The sequence below is a fragment of the Solenopsis invicta genome, chromosome 1, assembly GCF_016802725.1.
Source record: "Solenopsis invicta isolate M01_SB chromosome 1, UNIL_Sinv_3.0, whole genome shotgun sequence".
NCBI lineage: Eukaryota > Metazoa > Arthropoda > Insecta > Hymenoptera > Formicidae > Solenopsis > Solenopsis invicta.
Window position 1 is genome coordinate 1,727,110 of NC_052664.1, and position 21,798 is coordinate 1,748,907.

The 21,798-nt window shown below is 32.0% G+C and overlaps 1 protein-coding gene across 4 annotated transcripts in view; it reads left to right on the top strand.

Moving 5' to 3' along the window:
- LOC105201594 (transcription elongation factor S-II) overlaps positions 1-21,798 on the top strand; it is a 35,422-nt gene that overhangs the window by 12,127 nt on the left and 1,497 nt on the right. For 3 of the 4 annotated variants that reach the window (XM_011169660.3, XM_011169661.3, XM_039446681.1), the window contains exons 2-3: positions 3,126-3,303; positions 5,301-5,656. In XM_011169660.3, the coding sequence (XP_011167962.1) occupies positions 3,126-3,303; positions 5,301-5,656 (534 nt within the window). Of the gene's footprint in view, positions 1-3,125; positions 3,304-4,292; positions 4,500-5,300; positions 5,657-21,798 lie in introns of those variants that run through there. The other variant, XM_039446684.1, reaches the window with a different exon arrangement.

Sequence of the window (21,798 nt, forward strand, 5' to 3'; positions counted from 1 at the left end):
GTCTTAAATTGTTCTCATTATCTTTGTAAATATAAGTAAGTGGTTCAAAAAAGTTTTTACAACACGCGCTATAATTTTAATTTGATTTAAATTGACTATGACGATGAATATATTCTAAACTAAAGTTTTAACCGGTCTACTTGGATAACGTTGGCCACGTTTGAAACGCTAATGGCCGTTTTATGGAAGCGTACAAAAGCAAAAGCGTCAGAAGCATTTGTAGCGTCAAGTAGACCGTACTCATAGTCGCATGCGGGCTGATAGTGTAGTAGCGAGCGCCACCGGTCACTCTGTGTACTTCACAAGATTCGAGGGCGATGACGACGTATCTAACACATAAAATTTCCGTAATTTGGACTTGTGTCGTGATACCGCACGTATGGCACGGAGAGAAAAAATAAAAACACTTATATATTAAATTTTCCCCAAGCTATCGATTGAAACAACTTTGAACTTGATTGGTTCAGCCGTTGCTGAGATCTGATAATCGCGTTATGCTTGAACTCGCTGACTCGCGTAAAAGAGGCTCGGTCTGCGACTCGCTAAAGCGTGCACTTGACGCGAGGTTTGACCGCGCCTTTTGATACGTATCTCTGTGTACACTTTATCTAATCCTGCTGCCTTTCCGTATTTTGCTAGCTTAGAAAATAACACATTATAATAATAATAAAAAAATTTAAGATAAATGACATATAAGCTTGTTATTTGTTGTCAATGCTCTAGAAAGAATCATTTACCGTCTAAACGTTAATTTTTGCGCACGCTGTTTCTTCTAATTGCATTTACAGATTTATGCATTAATTGTGGAGGATTTTTATATCTGTAAATGCAAATAGAAGAAATGGCATCCGCGAAAATTGACGTTTAGTCAGTAAAAAAGGACGACTTTAGCATCCTCTTAAAAATTACAAAAATTATGATTTCTTATTTTAAATGTTATTATTCGATATAAATAGTGACCATATAGTAAGAGTTTTAAGTAGTAGTAATAATAAATAGTAGTAGTAATGCCCCTTTTTCCCCAAGTATTAATACAATATTAAAATGATGCTAAACCAACAGGAATTACCGATACATTACAGTTTTCTTTATTTTTTGTATTGACTCAACATCACAAAATTCTTTTGTAGACTAAAAGTACGCACCAAAAAAAAGAGTGATATGAGAGATTTTACAAGAAAATCGAAGAAAAAGTTGAACATTTATTTATTTTTGACTCGTGGATCTGCCTATCGAAGTTAACTTTTGTCGTTTACTGACGTTCTGTAGGTCGTATGTATGAAATGAGATCATCCGACCGTGCAAGAAACTTTAACGAGCAACACTGACTGTGTGCCATTTCAATCAAAAGCCTAACAATAAAGTCCTTAAATAGCAGTACGTGTATAAATTTTGCTTAGCGCACGTAAACGATGGCAAGCAGAGCAGTGATTGTGTGCAACAGTAGTTGATAGATCTTTTTGCAGATGGCGCTACAATTGAAAAACAAAGACAGATGTATGCGTTGAACAAAGAGCGTTAACTTGCACCGACGAGGGACTATTAAAGACCGTTAACCCTGGGTAAATTTTCGTGATCATCATGACCCTAGGGGCCCGGCGGCGGTAATTGAAGAGCGATGACGTTATCGACTATAGATAGAAATTTATGATTGTTAACACATATTTGAGTAATACATTATTAAAATCTTGATTTTTTGTTATACGAATACTTCATAAACAAGTATACTTATAATGCAATAACATCATCTATATTGCTTCAACATTTCAATTCTTTTTGCTTAGTTATTATCTCTATCGATAATTAAACTTGAATGTTAACATTAAAACTGCAGTTTTTAATAAAAATCGAGAATTTTTGGATTACAATTACATAAACATATCTATGAAACATCAAGATAACAATTAATCATAAAATTAGTACTATATTATCAGTTTACCATTTAAAATTTAATAGTCACACAAATTCCCGTAAGATTAGCGGTCTTTAATAGTCTCTCATCGGTGATTGTTGTTAGCACCTCCCTTTACCTTTCACCCTGCGCGCGAATCTACTGTACCGACGTCGAGAAAGTTCACCTATAGGTTCAGCATTTTCTTAAGTATAATAGCACGGCTAAAAACTAGTGACCCTATATCTGTAATTGATACTGAGGCTAATAGTGGTATCAGTATTAAATTCTAATACAAGCATGACGTTGATGATCGGTACTGCGTTAGATTTATCACACAAATGCTAATATTGGCCTGTCAGTCCTGAAATTTTATTATTCGACATTGATCTAACATTGAGTCGTTTGTACATTGCCACTTGGATTATCTTTTCTTTTCTTGAATTTCTTGCACAGGTCATTGTTCCTTTTTTTCTCGTTAGAGAGAAAAAGAGAAAATTAAAAAGATAAATTGTGTAAGTTCAGTTTAAAAAAATATCTAAGGTCATCGCGATATTGCGGAAATATCGTTTGTTTACTCATAGAATACAGTATACTTAATTCATTCACTTGTATCTCTTGTATCGGAGAAATCAAGTACTTTAAATGTCCCTGGCCTGATTCTTATATTGTGTGGTTTTATATTTTCCAATGTTTATCTTTTGTCACGCGTGACTTATTGTAAGGTGATTTTTACGGAAGTTTTTATTTTTTTATAATTAGATTGAATTATTTGTTGTTAAAAACTATAATTTTATTATAATGTTTTACTTTTTGTCATGATTATTTTTTAAAAATTAACTCTAGCTCCCCATACATGGGTCTAACAGACCTTGAGTACTCATTTTTTGCTATTTTATTCAGCATAATTTTTTTTTTAAATTGTAATTATTTGAGAATAAGATATTTTTGATTCGAGTTTTATTTATCATTTTTATAAAACTCTTGGGTATTGATTTCATATATTATGAGCTAAAAAATATATTTTCTGTACAGAGATATAGCATGTCAAAGTTACAGGATTCTATAAATTTTTAAGTGGTGAGGAAAGTAACTAAAAATACGTGCGGAAAGTTAGAATTAAACAAGAAAATGTCAATATATAGTACTGTTGATATCAGTATTAGTTATATTGAAAGTATCACTGTATGTAATGATTATGATTATTTATAATATAACATTTTTTGTTAAACAGGGCCAAGAACAGGCTTTGGAATTACTCAAGATACTTCAGAAATTGCCTGTTGACTTGGAGCTTTTGACTAAAACACGTATTGGAATGACTGTGAATGCCCTGAGAAAATCCAGCAGAGACGAGGAAGTTATTTCGTTATCAAAAACTCTTATTAAAAATTGGAAAAAGTTTTTATCTGGTATGTAATATAACTGAAATATAATCGATTTTCATATGTGGAATTAATAAGGTTCTTACACTTTTGACAATTTTGAAAATTTAAAACTTCGAATTTTTTTTAAGTGAAAACTAATTGTGGACTTCAACGCTTCATAAAATATATTTATGTGGATCGTAAATTTAATCAGAAAATGCTAAAAATATTACATAAAAAAGAATTAATGTATATGTATGTTAAGAAAATATGGAATTATTCCTAAATTACATTTTGGAAGTATTATATCAGAAATATTGAATATGAATTTCAGAGTTTTAAATAAAAATTAAGTATATCTGATTGAATAAATCTGAAGTATTTTTGAAATAATTAAATTTGATACATATACAAATGAGATATATACACATGCAAATAAGAAAAAATGATCAATGATATGATGAATTAAGAAATAAAAATAAATCTATTCTTGACCCCGAGCTGGCACACTATATCGGATTCGATATTTTGCCACACATGAGTGTACGTCACCTGACCATTTTCAATTGCGTATATCTTTGTAATACATAGAATTTAAACAATTTTCTTTTAATCGATACGTCGAAAGGTCAAAAAGAAGAATGAATAGGTGCAAAAATTGAGAAATTGAATATATTTGAAATATTCAGAAGAGAAGAAATCGTACTTGCAAAAAGTTTTATTTTTAATTCATAGTGTCGAAAGAAAAATCATTAGATTTTTTCAACGGATTTTGAAAGGTAATCGAATGTACTTTAAGAAAAAAATATTGTTATTTCGATTATTTTCAATAAGTGCATTTATTCAAGGTGAAATTAGGTGGGGTTTTAGCGTAAGAAAAGAGTTGATAGAATAAATCATTTGTTTTCGATTATAAAACTTGAAAGAACAAAATACAATATAATATACTTTATTATTTATTTAAATAGAACATTTGCAACAAATTTTTGTAGTATGTTGTGCTTACACATTGGTTTGTCACATTTCAAACACTTATACGATATTTTTCGATTAAGGGTAGACGGACATAATGAGCATCTTTTTGGTTTGGCCATTTTATTTTCTGCCAACAAATTGCTAGGATCATGAACTTTGGGAATGTCTGTATAATCTAAGGAACTTTCAATTTATACACGCAATACCGTTTGCAACATTGAAGAAGTGAGATAATGCGTCAGAAGTGAGAGCTACAGTTAGATCTTGTATGTAATCTTTGCGACATTTTTCTGGATTATCTTTTAGTAAGTTATAAATTATGAACGAATTGACGCTAGCCTGATCTAACATCTCATAAAAGTATTGCATAGGCCATCTACATGTTTTTCTTGCAGTGGTAAAATCTTGACATTTGTTGTCAAAACGCAGAAACAAACCAGTCTCTCATTGATCAGAGTATAACAATAAAGTAAAAAAGATTATACAAAATGCTATTAATCAACTTATTTTTACTTGTTGAAGATAAATTAATTTTTTTTTATTAATGCCACGTACGTTTCTGACACATAGTGCACACATAACTTAAAAAAGCACGACTGTGTAAAATTTTCATTTGATTCTCGGAGATTGCTATCATGAAGAATCAGTACTGGGGATATTGATAGAAATATTTCCCGATTTCTGTCCCCCCAACTCTTATGGTTTATAAATGTCAAGCATTTTTGTAAATAGCCCGGGTGTACGAGCGCAGTGTGTCAGTTGAGGGTTAAATGAAGAACAATAAATTAATATAAATTTTTTAATTTATTATGCATTTCTTTATACAAAACAATGATCTTAAAAACAGAATAGATTTTAAGACATAGTCATAAAATTGATAAAAATAATTATAATTATTTTTTAATTTAACGGCATTATAACAAATTTTGGATTTTATAATAACCAAATAATAATTTTATATAATTTTATAAATATGTCGAGTTAATGTTATTATTATATTAATAATTGTATAATTTTAATTTTGCAAAGCAAATCAATAATTAATCTGATAACTTGTTTGGTATTAGGATCAAATAAAGAAAAAGACTCTATGTCATCGAGTAGTTCAAAGAAGAAAGACGAGAAAATAGATAAAGCAAAGGAAGAGAGTGATCAAAAGAAGGAGAAAGATACGATAGATGGAGCCGACACAAAAGCAAAGGAAGAGAAACCTGTAAAAGACATTCAAAGGAAACAAGCGTCTTTCCCTGCTCCTACTACAACAGATGCTGTCAGATTAAAATGCAGAGAACTGTTAGCGGCAGCTTTACGTGTTGATGGGAAGGTCATCGATGGATGTGCCAGTCCCGAAGAGTTGGCGGAAGAATTGGAGGAGGCAATCTACACGGAATTCAAAAATACTGACAACAGATACAAAAATAGGGTAATTAAACACATCACACTCCAGCAAAAATGACACAAGTTAAAAAGTATAAAATTATTCTAATTGCTTACTTCGAGTTTTCTAGAAGTAATATAAATAATTTTATAATAATTTATATTATTTAAGCTTTTGCTATTCTAATTATTGTTTTGATATTTTGTTATAGTATTACCTTAAATTTCCTATTTTGATTTCTGTTATTTTCTTGCTTCTATTTCTTCCAGTTTTTTGTTTGAATTTAATTTTTATTCACTTTTCTTGATTGAAAACTGATGTATAGAACATAATCTACACGTAATAGCAAATTTGCAAAATTTTTATTTTATTGCTTTTCCTGCACAAAAGTGTAATATATTATTATAACATTATATATTCTTTTATGTTTAGTGTAATATTATTAATGCTAATTGAATTTATTTATAATTTCACACAGAAAAATCATTCTTTAAGAATATTAAATTGGATAGAGACTCTTTGATATTAAAAATAAAACAAAAAAATAGAAAGATTATGTAAATTAGTATAGAAATTGGTGCGCAATCATAATTACCATTGTATTACGTAATTAACCGATACATAGAATACAATATGTCAACATTTGCTTTCGGACACGTTTTAACTTACTTTTAAATCATTCTCTACTGTATCGCATAGATATTAGGTGTGTAAATTAATTCGGAGTTTTTACATTTCACGTCATAATTTTGTTTTAAAACTAAATAGTAAACTTACCATTTTGCGGTTTGTGTGTACCTCTAGAATTCAGAACCCTGTATACTTTGGCAAAGATAACCTCACCTCACAAAACAACTGAACACAATGGCGGTCGATAAACAGCATTTGAGACACTGCATTCTTTTCGCATTTTAATTAAAAAAGATTGCTTTTAAAACTATGGTAATGAAAAGTGGGTATTATACGACAATCCTAAACCCACAAACTCGTGGATAAATTTCGGCCAACCGTCAACAACGACCTTGAATCCTAACATCCATGCAAAAAATATTTTGATGACTATCTGGTATGATATGAAGGATGCATTACAAACTGCTGTATCTTGGCCAGAGTGTTATTACCAACAACTTATCTGTTTGAATAATTTATTGGAATAAAAGCAAGGTCTGCCAAAGCAGAATTAATAAGTCGATTAAACGATATCGATATACGACCGTATATTGTATACAATAAATTAACTGAGAATAGGCTGAGACGGTCATAACAAGATCATCATGAAATAATAATTTTTGTGTTTCAATTTATTTTGAATAGAGCAAAGAATTGAGCCTTAAGAAAGTTCTCCAGTCATTTCACATAATATAAGAACTTGATTAAATTTTGAGAATAACTTTGTGATTAATACATAGACATTCTTACATTTTTTAAAATTTTTTGACCGTATAGTTCAGGCCTGTTCAAAACCCAAGCAAGCCAAAGTGCTTTCACCTCTTTGTTTCGATAGAGCGACACAGACAGTAAACGAATGGACTAAAACTTCGAATCCAGCATGCCTATTCTGTAACTTGTTAAGACAGTTCGGTATTGTTACAGTGTCATTGCGCAGCTTTTCTACCATATGTAATATCTGCCCAACTGTAACGATACCGAGCTGTCTTAACAAGTTACAGAATCAGCAGAACTGATAGCGTCTATTTTGTTCTTTTTTTGTTTACTCTCTGTCTCATTAAGGCGATGGAGAGGTGAAAGCGCTTTGGCTCGCGAGCTGAGTTTTTAACAAGCTTAGTAATTTTCTTTAAATAATTTTTTTAATTAGTCTTGCTAATGTCAGTTTTTAATAACTCAATGGCGAACAATATATAGAAAAATACAAATCTATTAAAAAATGGAGTTTTAGGGAATCCCGAAGTCGTCCTGTTTTACTGATTGAATACAAAACGTAATTTTGACAACTTTTTGTATGTGTTCTTTTTACAGATTTAAAAATGAGTTAAAATATACACATTAATACATGTCTACAATATAGATTTTATACAAAAAATGAAAAGAATTTTTTTAATTCAGGTCTTTATCATTTCTTAGACTAAACGATTCAGAACTATCAAGTTATGACAATATTAATATAAAAGCTCTGCAGTCTATATTTACGAAATTAGAGTCTCCAGACATGTAAATTACATGAAGAAACATTATTAAGTTTTTAGAATTAGATTTAGACATCTAATTTAATGTGAAAAGTTTATGTTAAAATTTATCCGTATGTGTGTATGCAATATTGATATAGTAATATGCAATGATGTATTGTAAACCATATGTATGTATTGTAAATTGTGTGTGTCACTATTCAGTCGATAAAATTGACGACTTTAGTATCTCTTTAACTTTTATTTTACTGAAGATCTAAATATGTATTTGGGTACCTTTATATATTTTGTATTCTTGATATACGCTTATATTTATGCTTATATGTATATACATTTATATCTTATGTTTATGTGTACTATTAGGTGTTCCAGTTAGTTTTGAAGGATTTTTCAATTTTCTCTATACCGCGTTTATGGAGAGAACGGTCATGCTCTGCGTAGCTTCTGATTAGTAGAAGGAGAGAGATTTAAAGGCTTTACTCAGTGCCGTATGCGTTATTGTCATACACCTCGGTGCAATCTACTTTCTATAAATAGAATAGGTAAAATTTCCTATTTCTACGTCTGAATATTCTATTATACAAATTACTTTTACACACAACTATTAGAACATACAATATTACTGTACATGACGACTAGAGTCCTAAATAATAACAGAAGCATAAATTGAGTTTTGCTTGCTGATTAGCTGATAGCGGCCATCAAAACCGGGAGTATATCACATAACTGAATCTCTGGGCAACATAATTAACCACAGAAGTTATTATTGTATTTATAATCGGATAATTATGGATTCCATATAGGGAGCTGCTATGACCATTCAAGTTACAAAGGGGATAACGTTTAACACTTCTTTAATTTTGGACTTTAGTGGCGATTAATTATTGAATATAACGCGTTAGAGTTTATGCGCGTGAAACCACATAATCGATCTATATATCGATCTATAATCGATCTAGGGTTTAGTCTGTGAAATTTGATGGCGCAAAGAGGGTAAAATAGGCGTGCCGTCTGATCGAACTGGACAAAAATGCGTTCTCTTTGTGAACGAATTCATCGAAAAAAACCTTATCGGCCTGGGCATATGGGCAGCATAGTGGCCAGAGCGTAGCATTCTAGTAAATTTAGACTTTTATTAATAAATTTTTACAAAATATATGGATATCTGAATACTCTCAGTAAATAGGTGTATAAAGAAATCTGATTTGTTATGCCCGGTGCTGATCCAAGCATGTCGGTAAGGTAGTTCGGGATCGTTGCTGTGCCCAAGGAGTTAGGACTCGAGGAAGGGTCACGTTGACGGGTCAGAGATGGTAGACACTCTTGATTCTAACATTTATATTCATATACAGGGTGTCCCAGACCAATGTATAAAGATTACTACGATGAGGTAGAAGGGATCGAGATAAATCAAAAAGTCTAATAACAGTTTGCGATATTTGCAACAATTTTCGTGTAATAAAATATTAAAGTTAGCCGAATAAGAGCGCGCGGAAAGGCAAACGGTTGGTCGCCTGAGCAGTAAGACCGCCCGGTTCAACGCGGTGCGATGCCAAACTATCTTTTCCCTCGCCGCGCGCCACTTACTGTCGCCTACAATCGGGCCGCAGTGGGCGGACCTATGGCTCAGACGAGCGACCGCTTGTCTCTCTGCGAGCTCTTATTCGGCTGACCTTAATATTTTATTACTCAAAAATTATTGCAAATATCGCAAAATAGTATTAGATTTTTTCATTTATCTCGATTCCTTCTACCTCATCGTGATAATCTTTATACATTGGTCTGGGACACCCTGTATATATATATATATATATATATATATATATATACATATATATACAGGGTGTCCGGGAACTAGGGAACTTACTGCTTTGACAACTTAAAGGAGATAAAAAGAGACAAAAAAGTCTTATACCATTTTGCGATATTCGCTATAACTATCGAATTATAAAATAAAACGTATGAGTCAATGTGCGGTGACGCCGCGCCATCGCGCCTAGCTCGTAGGCAAGAGCGCGCGGCGTCACGCACATGGCTCGTCGTTGTTTGAATTTGCACGGCGCGACAATCTGAATTCGCCGCAGCGCGTGTACATACGTTGCAAAAATCAAATGTGTTATTTATCCAATGTGTAAGAAGACGTTTTAGCTAAAATAACACATTTGTTTTTTGCAGTGTATGTACACGCGGTGCGACGAATTCAGACCGTCACGCCGTGCAAATTCAAATAACGACGCGTCATCTGTCCCGCCGCGCGCTCTTGCCTACGAGCTAGGTGCGATGGCGCGGCATCACCGCACATTGGCTCATACGTTTTATTTTATAATTCTATAATTATAGCAAATATCGCAAAATGCTATAAGACTTTTTTGTCCCTTTTTATCTCCTTTAAATTGTCAAAGCAGTAAGTTCCCTTGTTCCCGGACACCCTGTATATATATATGTATATTTCTAAATTGTCCTTTTACACTTGGTGTATAATTATGTGTCGATCGTATACGTTGTTTCGTGGACGACCCGGTATATAGGTCTCTTCGCGTTATCTCCGGATTACGTTACCGGTTCGACGTGTAAGGCACGCACGGCAAGTTCCGGTCAGCTGTTCGATTGACTCTTCCGTCGCTTTTTGCCTTTATCGCTCTATTTATTCACAAATTTTTCATTTTGTTCGACCAATCGTGTTCGTGCAAAATGCAGCTCTCACGCTTGGTCGAAATACGAATACCGGAAAGCGACTTAGCAATAGCTGGCGTAACGCGATAGTATTTCGGGCCGAAAGCCTGAAAATCTATCAGCGTCTTTTGATACTTTTGCGTATACGGAATTTGAATCCGATACGCATAGCAATGGGAATTTTAATTGCTTTCCTGTTGCTATGCGGATTGTACTGGGTACAACAAATTGCTCAAGTTACATCATCCCAAAAGAATGTTTTTGTTAAAAAATTTAACTAGAAAAAACAATGTAGTTTACTTATGAAATTTCAGGGCGTTAGAACATACCACTAGAACATTTAAAAAAATTGTTTTACAAATGAAATGGGTACCCGTGTATTTCTTTGGTAGAATAAGAGTTAAAAATTTTTTGCAATTAAAAAAATCAACTTTTACTTATTTAAATTAAGTTAAAATCTGTCAATAGTGGCAAGTTTTTAAGATCTGACAAGAAATTTTAGTGTTACAATGAAAAAAGATTGTAGCATGAAAACATAAAAAATTTTACGTGAAGTTGCATGCTCAATCTCCTGCTTCTAGTATTACGAATGAACGACATTAATGAACGACAATAAATGCTTTGTTGTTACGTTTTCATCAAACTTATTAATATCTAAATGTAATTATTAGGGGTATATAAGTTTCCGCCGTTTTTTATCAAAAATTGGGCATTTATTGTGAAAGAACGGTACCTAATGTTTTATTCGAAGTATTGTCCATCGCTAGCCACTACTTTTTTCCATCTTTCTGGCAGCATACCGCGTCGGAAGAATGCTTCATCTTTTGGAGCTATCCACAAATCGACCCAATTTTTTGTATCTTCATATGATGTGAAGTGTTGCTCAGACAGGCCATGTGCCATCGATCGAAACAGGTAGTAATCAGAAGGAGCAATGTCTGGTGAATACGGCGGGTGGGGTAAAACTTCCTAATTGAGTGTTTCCAGGTAGGTTTTGACCGACGCCGCAACATGTGGACGAGCATTATCATGCAGAAGAATAACTTTGTCGTGTCTGGAGTAGTAGTGGGCACGTTTTTCCTTGAGTACTCGGCTCAATCTCATCAATTGTGTTCAGTAGAGAGCCCCAGTAATGGTTTCATTCGGTTTGAGCAACTCATAATACACGACACCAAGCTGATCCCACCAAATACACAACATGAGCTTTTTTCCATGAATGTTCGGCTTGGCTGTCGATGTTGAAGCATGGCCAGGTGGTCCCCATGATTTCTTCTTCTTTGGGTTATCGTAGTGGATCCATTTTTCATCACCAGTGACTATACGATGCAAAAAACCCTTTTGTTTATGGCTGGCAAGCAGCATTTCACATATGAAAAATCGGCGTTCAACATTTCTCGGCTTCAGTTCATATGGAACCCAGTTTCTTTGTTTTTGAATCATTCCCAATGATTTTAAGCGATGTGAAATTGCTAGTTTAGTCACTCCTAATGTAAGTGCAAGTACTTCTTGCGTTTGGCACGAATCTTCATCTAATAATGTTTCCAATTCCGCGTCTTCGTACACTTTCCGCCTTTCGCTACGTTCTTTGTTTTCGACGTCAAATTCACCGTTCTTAAACTTGTGAAACCACTCACGGCAACTTCTCTCACTTAAGACAGCCTCACCATATGCTTCTACAAGCAATTGATGTGCCTCGGCTGCAGATTTCTTCAAATTAAAGAAGTAAATCAAAAGCTCCCGCAAATGACGCTTATTCGGCTCAAAACTCGACATTTTCGCACGAAAAAAGATATATGATGCTGATACAAAATCGCTAATATTTTAAGGTTATGTTGTTGTCAGATATCCAACCTTACGATATAACGTTTTACAACAGACAATTTCAACCATAACATACTAGTGGCGCCATTTTTTGTGAAACGGCGGAAACTTATTTATACTCCTAATAATAATTTTTAATTTTTACAATTTTCAACTCAAACTGCGCACCGTATTTTTGTCGGACTTGAAATATAGTCATGTCGGTATAATAATATTAATACTTTAAGTAGCATATATATCCTCCCTTCCCGGAACAAACTGTAAATTATTTTATTGCGAAGAAATAACATCTTAGTCAGGGTTCGAACCTGAATCTCCCCAAATTCCATGCGGGCGTCTTACCATTTCGACTATTGATATATGCTTCTTAATACATTAATATTATTATTCATGATTGTTTCAAGTCTGACAAAAATGCGGCGTGCAGTTTGAGTTAAAAATTGTAAATATTAAAAATTATTAATCGACATCAATAATCGCACTGTGACTGACAATTGGTTTTCTATTCTTGCGTTTTAATTTTGTCAATCTGATATAACGTATTATTGTAAATTACTTTAAATAATAAAATTTAGGAGAAGTTTTGTGCTTTGGACCTTTAAGTATGTTTTTATAAGATTTCGATGCGCTGAAAACGACTTGGTTATTCGTTTTTATCCTCCATTTTTTAAATGACCGCCAAAACAGTTTTTTTGAAAATAATTATTTTTTTGTTGGTGAAAGAAAAAATGATAGCGAGGTCTGCTTTGCAACATTTTACACAGAAATGTTTCCATAATACAGAAAACATTTGTTTGGTATTTATAAAAATGTTTTATGCAAATCGTGAACAAAAAATTTTGATAAAATTATGAAAAAAAAAACGGGGAAAGAATGATAAACTTTGAAATATAAAATTAAATAATTTGAAAAAAAATATCTTAAAAAATTTGCTGGTTTAGACTTATGACTGTATGTTTCTAGTTTAAATCTTTTTTTGAAAATTAATTTCCGATTTGTTAAAAAATTGTATAATTTAAAACTAAAATGCATCCCGCGTATTACGATGCGTGACTTCCTCTCGGGTCTGATGTACAGCCACCGAATAAAATTCAAGAAGTTTAAAATTAGAGCATGTTGTGTATTGTTGTTTCAATTAATTAGTTCCAGACTCTCGAAAATTGAATACAATTAATGATTAGAAAATAGGCTAATGAGAGTCAGCGTAGATAACTGCACAATCACAAGTATCGATATTAAATTATTTATTCAAATCAAAATTACAAAACGAACGTTTCAACTCGCTTTGGAGTCATCTTCAGCGCAACAAAAAATAGTAAAAGTAATAAAAATAAAAGCCGTCATTAATCATTGAAAATGGGAAGCATTTGAATCGCCAACGTTTTGATAAATTTGTAGTGGCATCTTTAATCGTGATAGTATTGCGAGATAACACTTAACTGTATAACTGTCATATAATTATTTTGCATGTTGAAAAATTATTTTAATTGAGACTATATTTTCTCGTGGCCGTGTCGCAAGAAATGATACTTCACTGTATAATTGCTAAATAATTGTTTTAGATGTTAAAAAATTATTTTAATTGAGACTGTATTTTCTCATGAATCCCCATTCGTGATGATAACGAATAAAGCTTTAGATAAGTTTTATTCAAGAAATTAATTTCTCTTAACGGAGTAAGCACTTAAACGTTACTCGTTTCATACCAACACGTGCTCACGATTTCAAGTCCGAATGCATACTAATTATCCGGAAAACAATCTTACACGTTACATAGAAGGTCAGGCGGTTGAGATGGAAATTGTACTAAACGTTTCATAACTGATAGCACGATTTAAAAAATGATTCTACATTTTGACTTCGACAAAATAACTTGAAAACATAGAGAAAACTTTTTTGTGTGTTATGTCATTTCCAAGATAAACAAATTAGAAAATTGATATTTTGACATAAAATATAAAATATCTCTAGTTAAACTATTACTTTTTTAAGTGATTGTACTTTAAGGTGATGCTGTCGTTTACCGAGTAAATGATTTATACACATACATTTTACGAAATATTAACAGATTCCTACAAACTAACTACATCGAGATCTCACATACATACAGGGTAATTATTGTCAGGGCAATGAATGTCCCTGCTTTTTACCACAGAAGCACGCATTTGTAATTTCTAATATAATAATATGTAATACGTATCCGTCGGTAAATCATGCTCCTATGGTAAAAAGTGAGGACATTCATTAATAATCACCCTGTATAACTTGTTAATCATATTCTTTTAAATTTGTTTTTTTTTTTTTAAACTTAATTCTAATGATTTAACATTATTCATTTGTTTATTTTACATATTTTTTTATTTTTTATATACATGCATAATATACATGAAAAATAAAAAAATATTGCTGGAAATCTGCACAATAATGAGGAGTAAATAAAAATAAATAAAAAAGAACAATTAAACCTAAAAAAAGTATATAAAAATATAATGATACAAAAAAGTCTTATAATCAATCAAATAAAAAAAACTATTGACAATAGACGTTATAAAGCAGATATGGATGGGGCATGCGTATAGTGATATAGATATTTTTAGTTTACTTTTGAAAAATGTGTCTTTGAACTATAACTTTATTATCAGTTTGAATTTGTTGTTAAATATGCTATAAGTTTTGATATAAGGTAAATTTTAAATTTTTCAAAAATTTAGAAGAGGGAGATTTCGAAAAAAATGACATTTTTGAAAAATTTGAACAAACTGTTATAAAGTACATAAAAAGCCATAAAACTTTTATTTGAAATTTTTTTTTATATCTTAGCGTTTTGACAGTATTATCTTAGAAATTAAAAAATCAATTTATTTCAAGAGCGTGTTTCACCCTCTTAACAGTCATATGGGTCCGTATACAAAAATACGTGTCCCATATTTTTATCTGTACAACATATTAAAAGCTCGTCAAAATCGGAAGGGAAAACTTCCGTAGCGTACGAACGAGTGAGCGTATCATGCGTATAGAAAGGTTTTTAATTATTTTTTGAACATGGGAATGTCAGAACATAACTTTATCTTATATTGTTGAATTTGTAATAAAATAAGCTTCATTTTGCGTGTAAAAAGAAGTAAAAATTTTGAAAAAAAATAGGTAAGGTGGGGGAAAGTATAAAAAAAATTAAATTTTTTATTATTTTTATAAAGTACATTTCAAGCCATTTAACTTTTAATCAAAACATTTTTTTCTAAAGGGGTATTTTACTCTCTAAATATGCGTATGGGCCCGTATAAAAAAAATACGTCTCTTATTTTGACCTAGAATACAACATATTCAAAGCTCATCAAAATCGGATGTAACACTTAGGTAAATTTACTTATCAGATTACTGCCGAAGGATTTGCGGATATACTCCTTCTTGGTTTTCTTTTTTTTCCCGAAGGCGTCCAAGTGTTCCTTGATCCAGACATTAACGTGATTGGAACCACCACGACGCTCCGTGGCCTGGGTGGCACGGAGATCAGTGTGTCAATAGACGGTGACTGTGTCTTGTGATCTGACTCTGATCACAAGTACAGGTCGTTGCGAGCTGACTCCCGCGGTGAGTCTGTCCAGAGCTCGATGCACATCAATCTCCAAAGGAGATATGATACATCCGGATCCAGATTGTCTCCGGGGTAGATGCACTCTGAACAGTCCAGTTGTGAATAGGGACCAGGTCGGTACCAGCGGTGTACTCGTGGCAGAGTAATAGGTACGCCAGGAAAGAGGCCCAAAGACCGTCTCACTCCAGAGAATCGAGGGCCCGAATGGAGCATGTCTCGAGGTTACGATACTCTTGTTCTCTCTGATCGTCGAGAAAATGTACTTCAACGGCCGCAGTAATGCTTTAAAGCGATGTTGGAGTCGTCTGTACACGCGGTTCGACAAATTTTTATTGAAAACATAAATTAAAAAATCCTCTTATACAGGGTTTACTAAAAAAGTGTGGAAATCCCTAAATATTTCCTTTGTATTTTACAAGAAAATGTTTCAGACAAAAGTTGTAAGGTTTCAAAAGATCTATTTACTGATCTTATTAGTTTGACTTTGGATGGCGTCGCCAAGGTCACATCAAAATCACATTAACTTTTTTAAATGGTACATCTTATTTTGGTTTCATAATCTACTAGCTGGTGTTAAGAACTTTCTAAAACCCTACAAGAAAGTTTATTTTCGTTGAGTACTTTCCGAGTTGTGGGGCTTGAAAGCTACAGTATACTGTAACTTTCAAGTGTCATAATTCGGAAAGTATTTAACGAAAATAAACTTATTTATAGTGCTTTGAAAAGTTCTCGAAATCGACTACAAGAAAAGATATAATGTTAGAGTATCGGTAGTTCCCTAATTAAAAGATATCAGTACTTTCCTAACATTCTATATTTTTTTATTGCATTTATTTGTAGTCGATTTCGAGAGCTTTCCAAAACACTATAAATAAGTTTATTTTTGTTAAGGACTTTCCGAGTTATGATGCTTGAAAATTACAGTACGCTGTAGGAAAGTACACAACGAAAATAAACTTTCTTGTAGGGTTTTGGAAAGATCTTGACACCAACTATTAGATTCTAGAATCAAAAATAAGGTGTCCCATTTAAAAAAGTTAATGTGATTTTGATGTTACATTGGCGACGTCATCCAAGATGAAACTGATAAGATCAGTAAATAGATTTTTTGAAACCTTACAACTTTTCTCTGAAACATTTTCTTGTAAAATGCAAGAGAACTGAAATATTTAGGGGTTTCCATATTTTTAATAGACACTGTAGAATGAAAGTACAGACAACAATGAAGTTATGAAAATATAGTTATGTTAGTCAACATTTGCTATGCATAGAAATTTGAGACTTTGTACGTATAAAATAAACACGGTCCGCTTTCGGAATTACAATAAAAAACAAAACTGTGCTTTTCGAATAAGCTTAGAAGCTTTACTATAAGAGAAATTCCGCTTTGGGAATTTCATGTGTAAATTGACATACGGAAGCAGTTCGAATAGTAACAGCAGTAATTGTGTAACATGGTAATTGAGAGATCTTGCATTAAATGGCGCTAAACTTGAAGAAAAAGGACAGATGAGTGCGTTTAACAAAGAGCGCTAGCTTATTTTTCTTATACTTTGCCCTGTGCGCGACGGCGAGTTGCTCAAAAAAAAAATCTGCAGTACCGACATCGAGTAAATTTCTCTGTCACTCCAGCATCGCCTTAATATGCTATTAGCGAGTGAATTTTCTTCATGAGTAAGCACGCCGCCTGCCGGCAGCGCTCCAACTGGCGCCAGCGCCCGCGGCTTGCGTGTGCTAGTTGACGGCAGATTTCAGACCGCCACATTCAAGAACTTTTTTGTTTTCAATTTGCGAGTGTACTACCTTAACAAAATGATATTTTTGTCATTAAAACAAACGATACTAGTATTGTTTTAATATTTTTATGTGTGTAATAATGAAATAAATCAATTGATATAGAAACATTAAAAGAAATATTGTCTTTAAAATTGTTTTAGAGTATATAATTGTAAAAGTACGTAATGCATATTTCATATTGTATTATTTTTTTTAAAGCAACCATGTGTTCTTGCACCAACTGATTTATCTCATTATTATGTGTATAAAAGTAATAAAATATAGTTAAGGAATGAATAATTTATAAAATATTTTATATTTTATTTCAATTTTCAAGATCGATTATCTCGTAAATGATGCATCGTACGAAAAAATATTTTTTTACTTGTTTTTTTTCTTGTAGAATTACGGTATATTTTCTTTATGATCAGTTGTAGAACATTTTGTATAGCGTTAAACAGATATATAATAATATAACTTGTTTATATGAAGAAATTTTGTGTAGTTTTATAAAAAAATATTAATTTTTGTTATTTAATAATAATTTTTATAAATTGAGAGGAAAAAATATTTGATAGAAAATAACAATATATTTAAATTTTGAATTAAAATTTTTTAATCTTATTATCCAAATAGTTATACTTTTTAGATGACTATTATGATATTGAAATAAAAATATATTTTGCTGAAATTAAGGTTATCAAATTTTTTAAACAAAATTAAGAGGATGTTCTGCTTTCCTAGAAAAAGGCTTATTTTCAAGATTTTTTAAAAGAAAAATATTGAAGCATTTTAGAGAATCTTAAAGTGATGGGCGAACTCATTTGTATCTTATTCACGGTGCAGATACATATTTGTATTTTATCATATTTTGTTTTATAGAGGAAATACTTTACTATCAGAATGTTTTTAGCTTATTTTCTAAGAAGTTACAATAGCTTTTTAAGATCCAGATTTTGCGATTTTTTTGTTTTTAAAAATATAATAAATGATATCTGCTCCTTACTTGGTGCAAATGTAATCGTGTTGCAATTTTGTCCTTAAAACATTAGAACGCATTTATATATGAATGAAAAAGTAGAATCCCATGAGAAATTGCTTTCAGTTGCACTCTAGTGGTTGTTTATATATTTTTCTACTATTTAGTAATTAGATTCTGCTTTTTTGCTCATATGTAAATGTGCCCTTACAATAAATAAGATTGTGTACACTACAACTGCACTATAGTCAGATCAAATGAGGATAAATAATGGACCCCGCACAATCTTTATGGAAATTGTATTTTGGTGGTATTGGTGGAAATTCTAATATGTTGTATATTTTGTCATCTGGATGAAAAGGTCACAACTTCCAATAATTGACCGTTTGATCTCTACAAGACGCTACTTGTCAAAAGTGCCTAATATCACATTTTTTTTTATTTTTAACGAGTAAGATGCATGTTTACATCATTATTTACATATTTTTTTAATTATTTTTGTATGTAATTTTAAATAAAAAGTTGCAAATATGACACTGACTTAAAGTCGGTGATTTTAAAGCTTTAAATTAACATTGTATTGAATACTGTTGTTTCACATCAATTAACTCAGGATCCGAAATGTACTATTTTGAAATATGTTTATAGAGGCTTAGAGTAGGGAGAGAGAGAGAGAGTGAGTGGTTTCGGGATGATTGATTAAGGGGGGAAACATTAGGAAGCTGTTTTTTTAGGCTTTTTTTACTATGTTTTTTTAGGCAAACTTATTTAAACTTTGGTATTATTTTGTTCATATTTTCAACTACATGTTGCATTTTTTTCAAGTCATTTCTTATGAAAATGTCCAAGTTACAAGCTGTCGTCTATCGAAGGTTATCATCAGAAGTTGGTCATTTGCTGGAAATGTGGAGGTTACAATTCTGATCTGAAAGAAAAACGGCGTATGTTCTGGATTATTGACATGTTTTCTACAAGAATATGATCTAGCTTGCAACTGAAAATATTGAAAATTGAATGTTCTATATATATGTTTGAAAAAAAAGTTTTAATTTTTACCATTTTTTGCAATTGTTTTGCAATAAAAAAATACATTTTTAATTAAGATTTTTTTCTGCAAGTTAGATCATGTTCGTGACCTCCACATTTCTCGCAAATAATCTGATAACCTGCGATAGACGGCAGCTTGTATCTTGAACATTTTCATAGAAAACGACTTGAAGAAAATGTCACATGTAGTTGAAAATATGCACAAAATAATACCAAAGTTTAAATAAATTCCAATTATTTTATCTGTCTTAAAAAAAATAGTAAAGAAAAGCCTAAAAGAACAACCCACTAATGTGGTTTCCGCTCTTAAAGCATTCTCGCCTCTCATTTTAGAGTACTTGATTAAAATGAGTCTGTTCGTCTTGAGGTCAATTATTGGAGGCTGTGACCACAGAGACTTTCTATCAGAATGACAAGATGTACAACATATTAAATTTTCAACCTACTTAAAAATCCAATTTTCATAAGGATTGTCCAGGCTCCTTTTTATTTATTTTTTTTCCAAAAAATTGCTTTAAAACGAATTGTAGATTTTTTTTATTATGAATATCAATGAAAATGTGAGCGAATAGAAATTCATCTCTGAGGTATCTTTACAGTCTCTCTCTTAAATCACTACATTCATAAATCGCAAACTCTTTTCATCATTTTGGCTCCAAGCGCCACCATTCCAAACTTTTATATTTCTACGAACGTATTTTGCGGAGAAGAATAAAGCCATAAATTATGTAAATAACTTTTTTTATTCATAATTTATTTACACAAAAATATATACGAATGCTTAATTATGAACGTTCGGAGCCTACTTATAATACAATTTTTATAGAAATTTATTGATTTTTTTTAATGTTTATGTTGGTTTTCACAAACAATTCAAAGAATGACGAATAGATTATTTTTATCTTTTTTATTCTTTAAAAGGAAGATGTTTTATCAATTTCTAGTTTTTAATATTGATTTTGGTTCAGTTGGCACACTACCATATAAATTTAAAAAAAGTTTATGTTTATATCTCGTGTTAATCTGTGGCTTTTAATTACACAATCCTCAGTTTAATCTAGGTATTATCTACTGGCTAGTTTGTGATAATAAAAAATACTTTTATAACTATTATAATCTACAAAAATTAATAAATATTTGTACAAAAGTTGTTTCTTATTTGCTTTAATTTTTTTTTAAAGGAATCCTTGGAAACAGGTCTTTTTTAGATCAAACTAAATAGAATATTTTCTTAAATTATATAAGCAAGATCATTATTGTTTAACCCTGTTGCTACGAGTGTCCTCTTCGGCTGAAACGCTTCCACTGTACGAGACGCCGCGTCAAAAGTATATACATTGCACAGATTGTCAGCGGTTGGATTTGCATTTTACTACTAAAAGTTGCTTTGACGATACTTTTTGAATATTATTGAATGTTATTACATTTAATAATAATAATACTTTGTACTGTATAATATTTCTTTGAAACAGGGATAGGGCACATAGTGCGGATTGCACCGTGCTGTATGCAAAATAGCACGAACGAGTGACTATAGTCACTCGTTGTATTGAAAGGATTAAATAAAAATAAGAATATAATTTCTTGTTTCTGTCGCGAGTGGCGAAAGCCATCGCTGACGAAACTATTAATTATAAAATAAAATTTGTTTATATTACGCCAATATAAACAAACTTACGTAATATAAACAAACTTTTGCGGTTAACAATAAAGTTCTTTATTCAAATTAGTTACACAGTCTTTTATTCGAGATAAAATCTAATACCAAACGCAACGCGGTACTGTCGCTCGCTTTAATCTGAATCCGTCGCGTCTGCCGTCGGCTTTCCACTTTTTGGAGAGCTGGCCGATCCAGCCTTGCCGAATCGGCAGATTTGTTGTCCACTCAAGAAGGTCGCCTATTCAGCGTTCTCAGTATCGGTTACCGTGTCACGGTGTCGGCATTACCGATATATAGGTGACCTTCTTGAGTGGACAACAAATCTGCCGATTCGGCAAGGCTGGATTAGAGTCCTATATAAAGAGAGAAGCGACATCGAACCCCCACCACAACCTTCAGTATCCAATTGAGTCCTCCACCGCCATTTTGGGACCGCTTTAACGTCATCAAACACCATTCGTATCATTCTACAAACAGCTGTGGTCACAATAT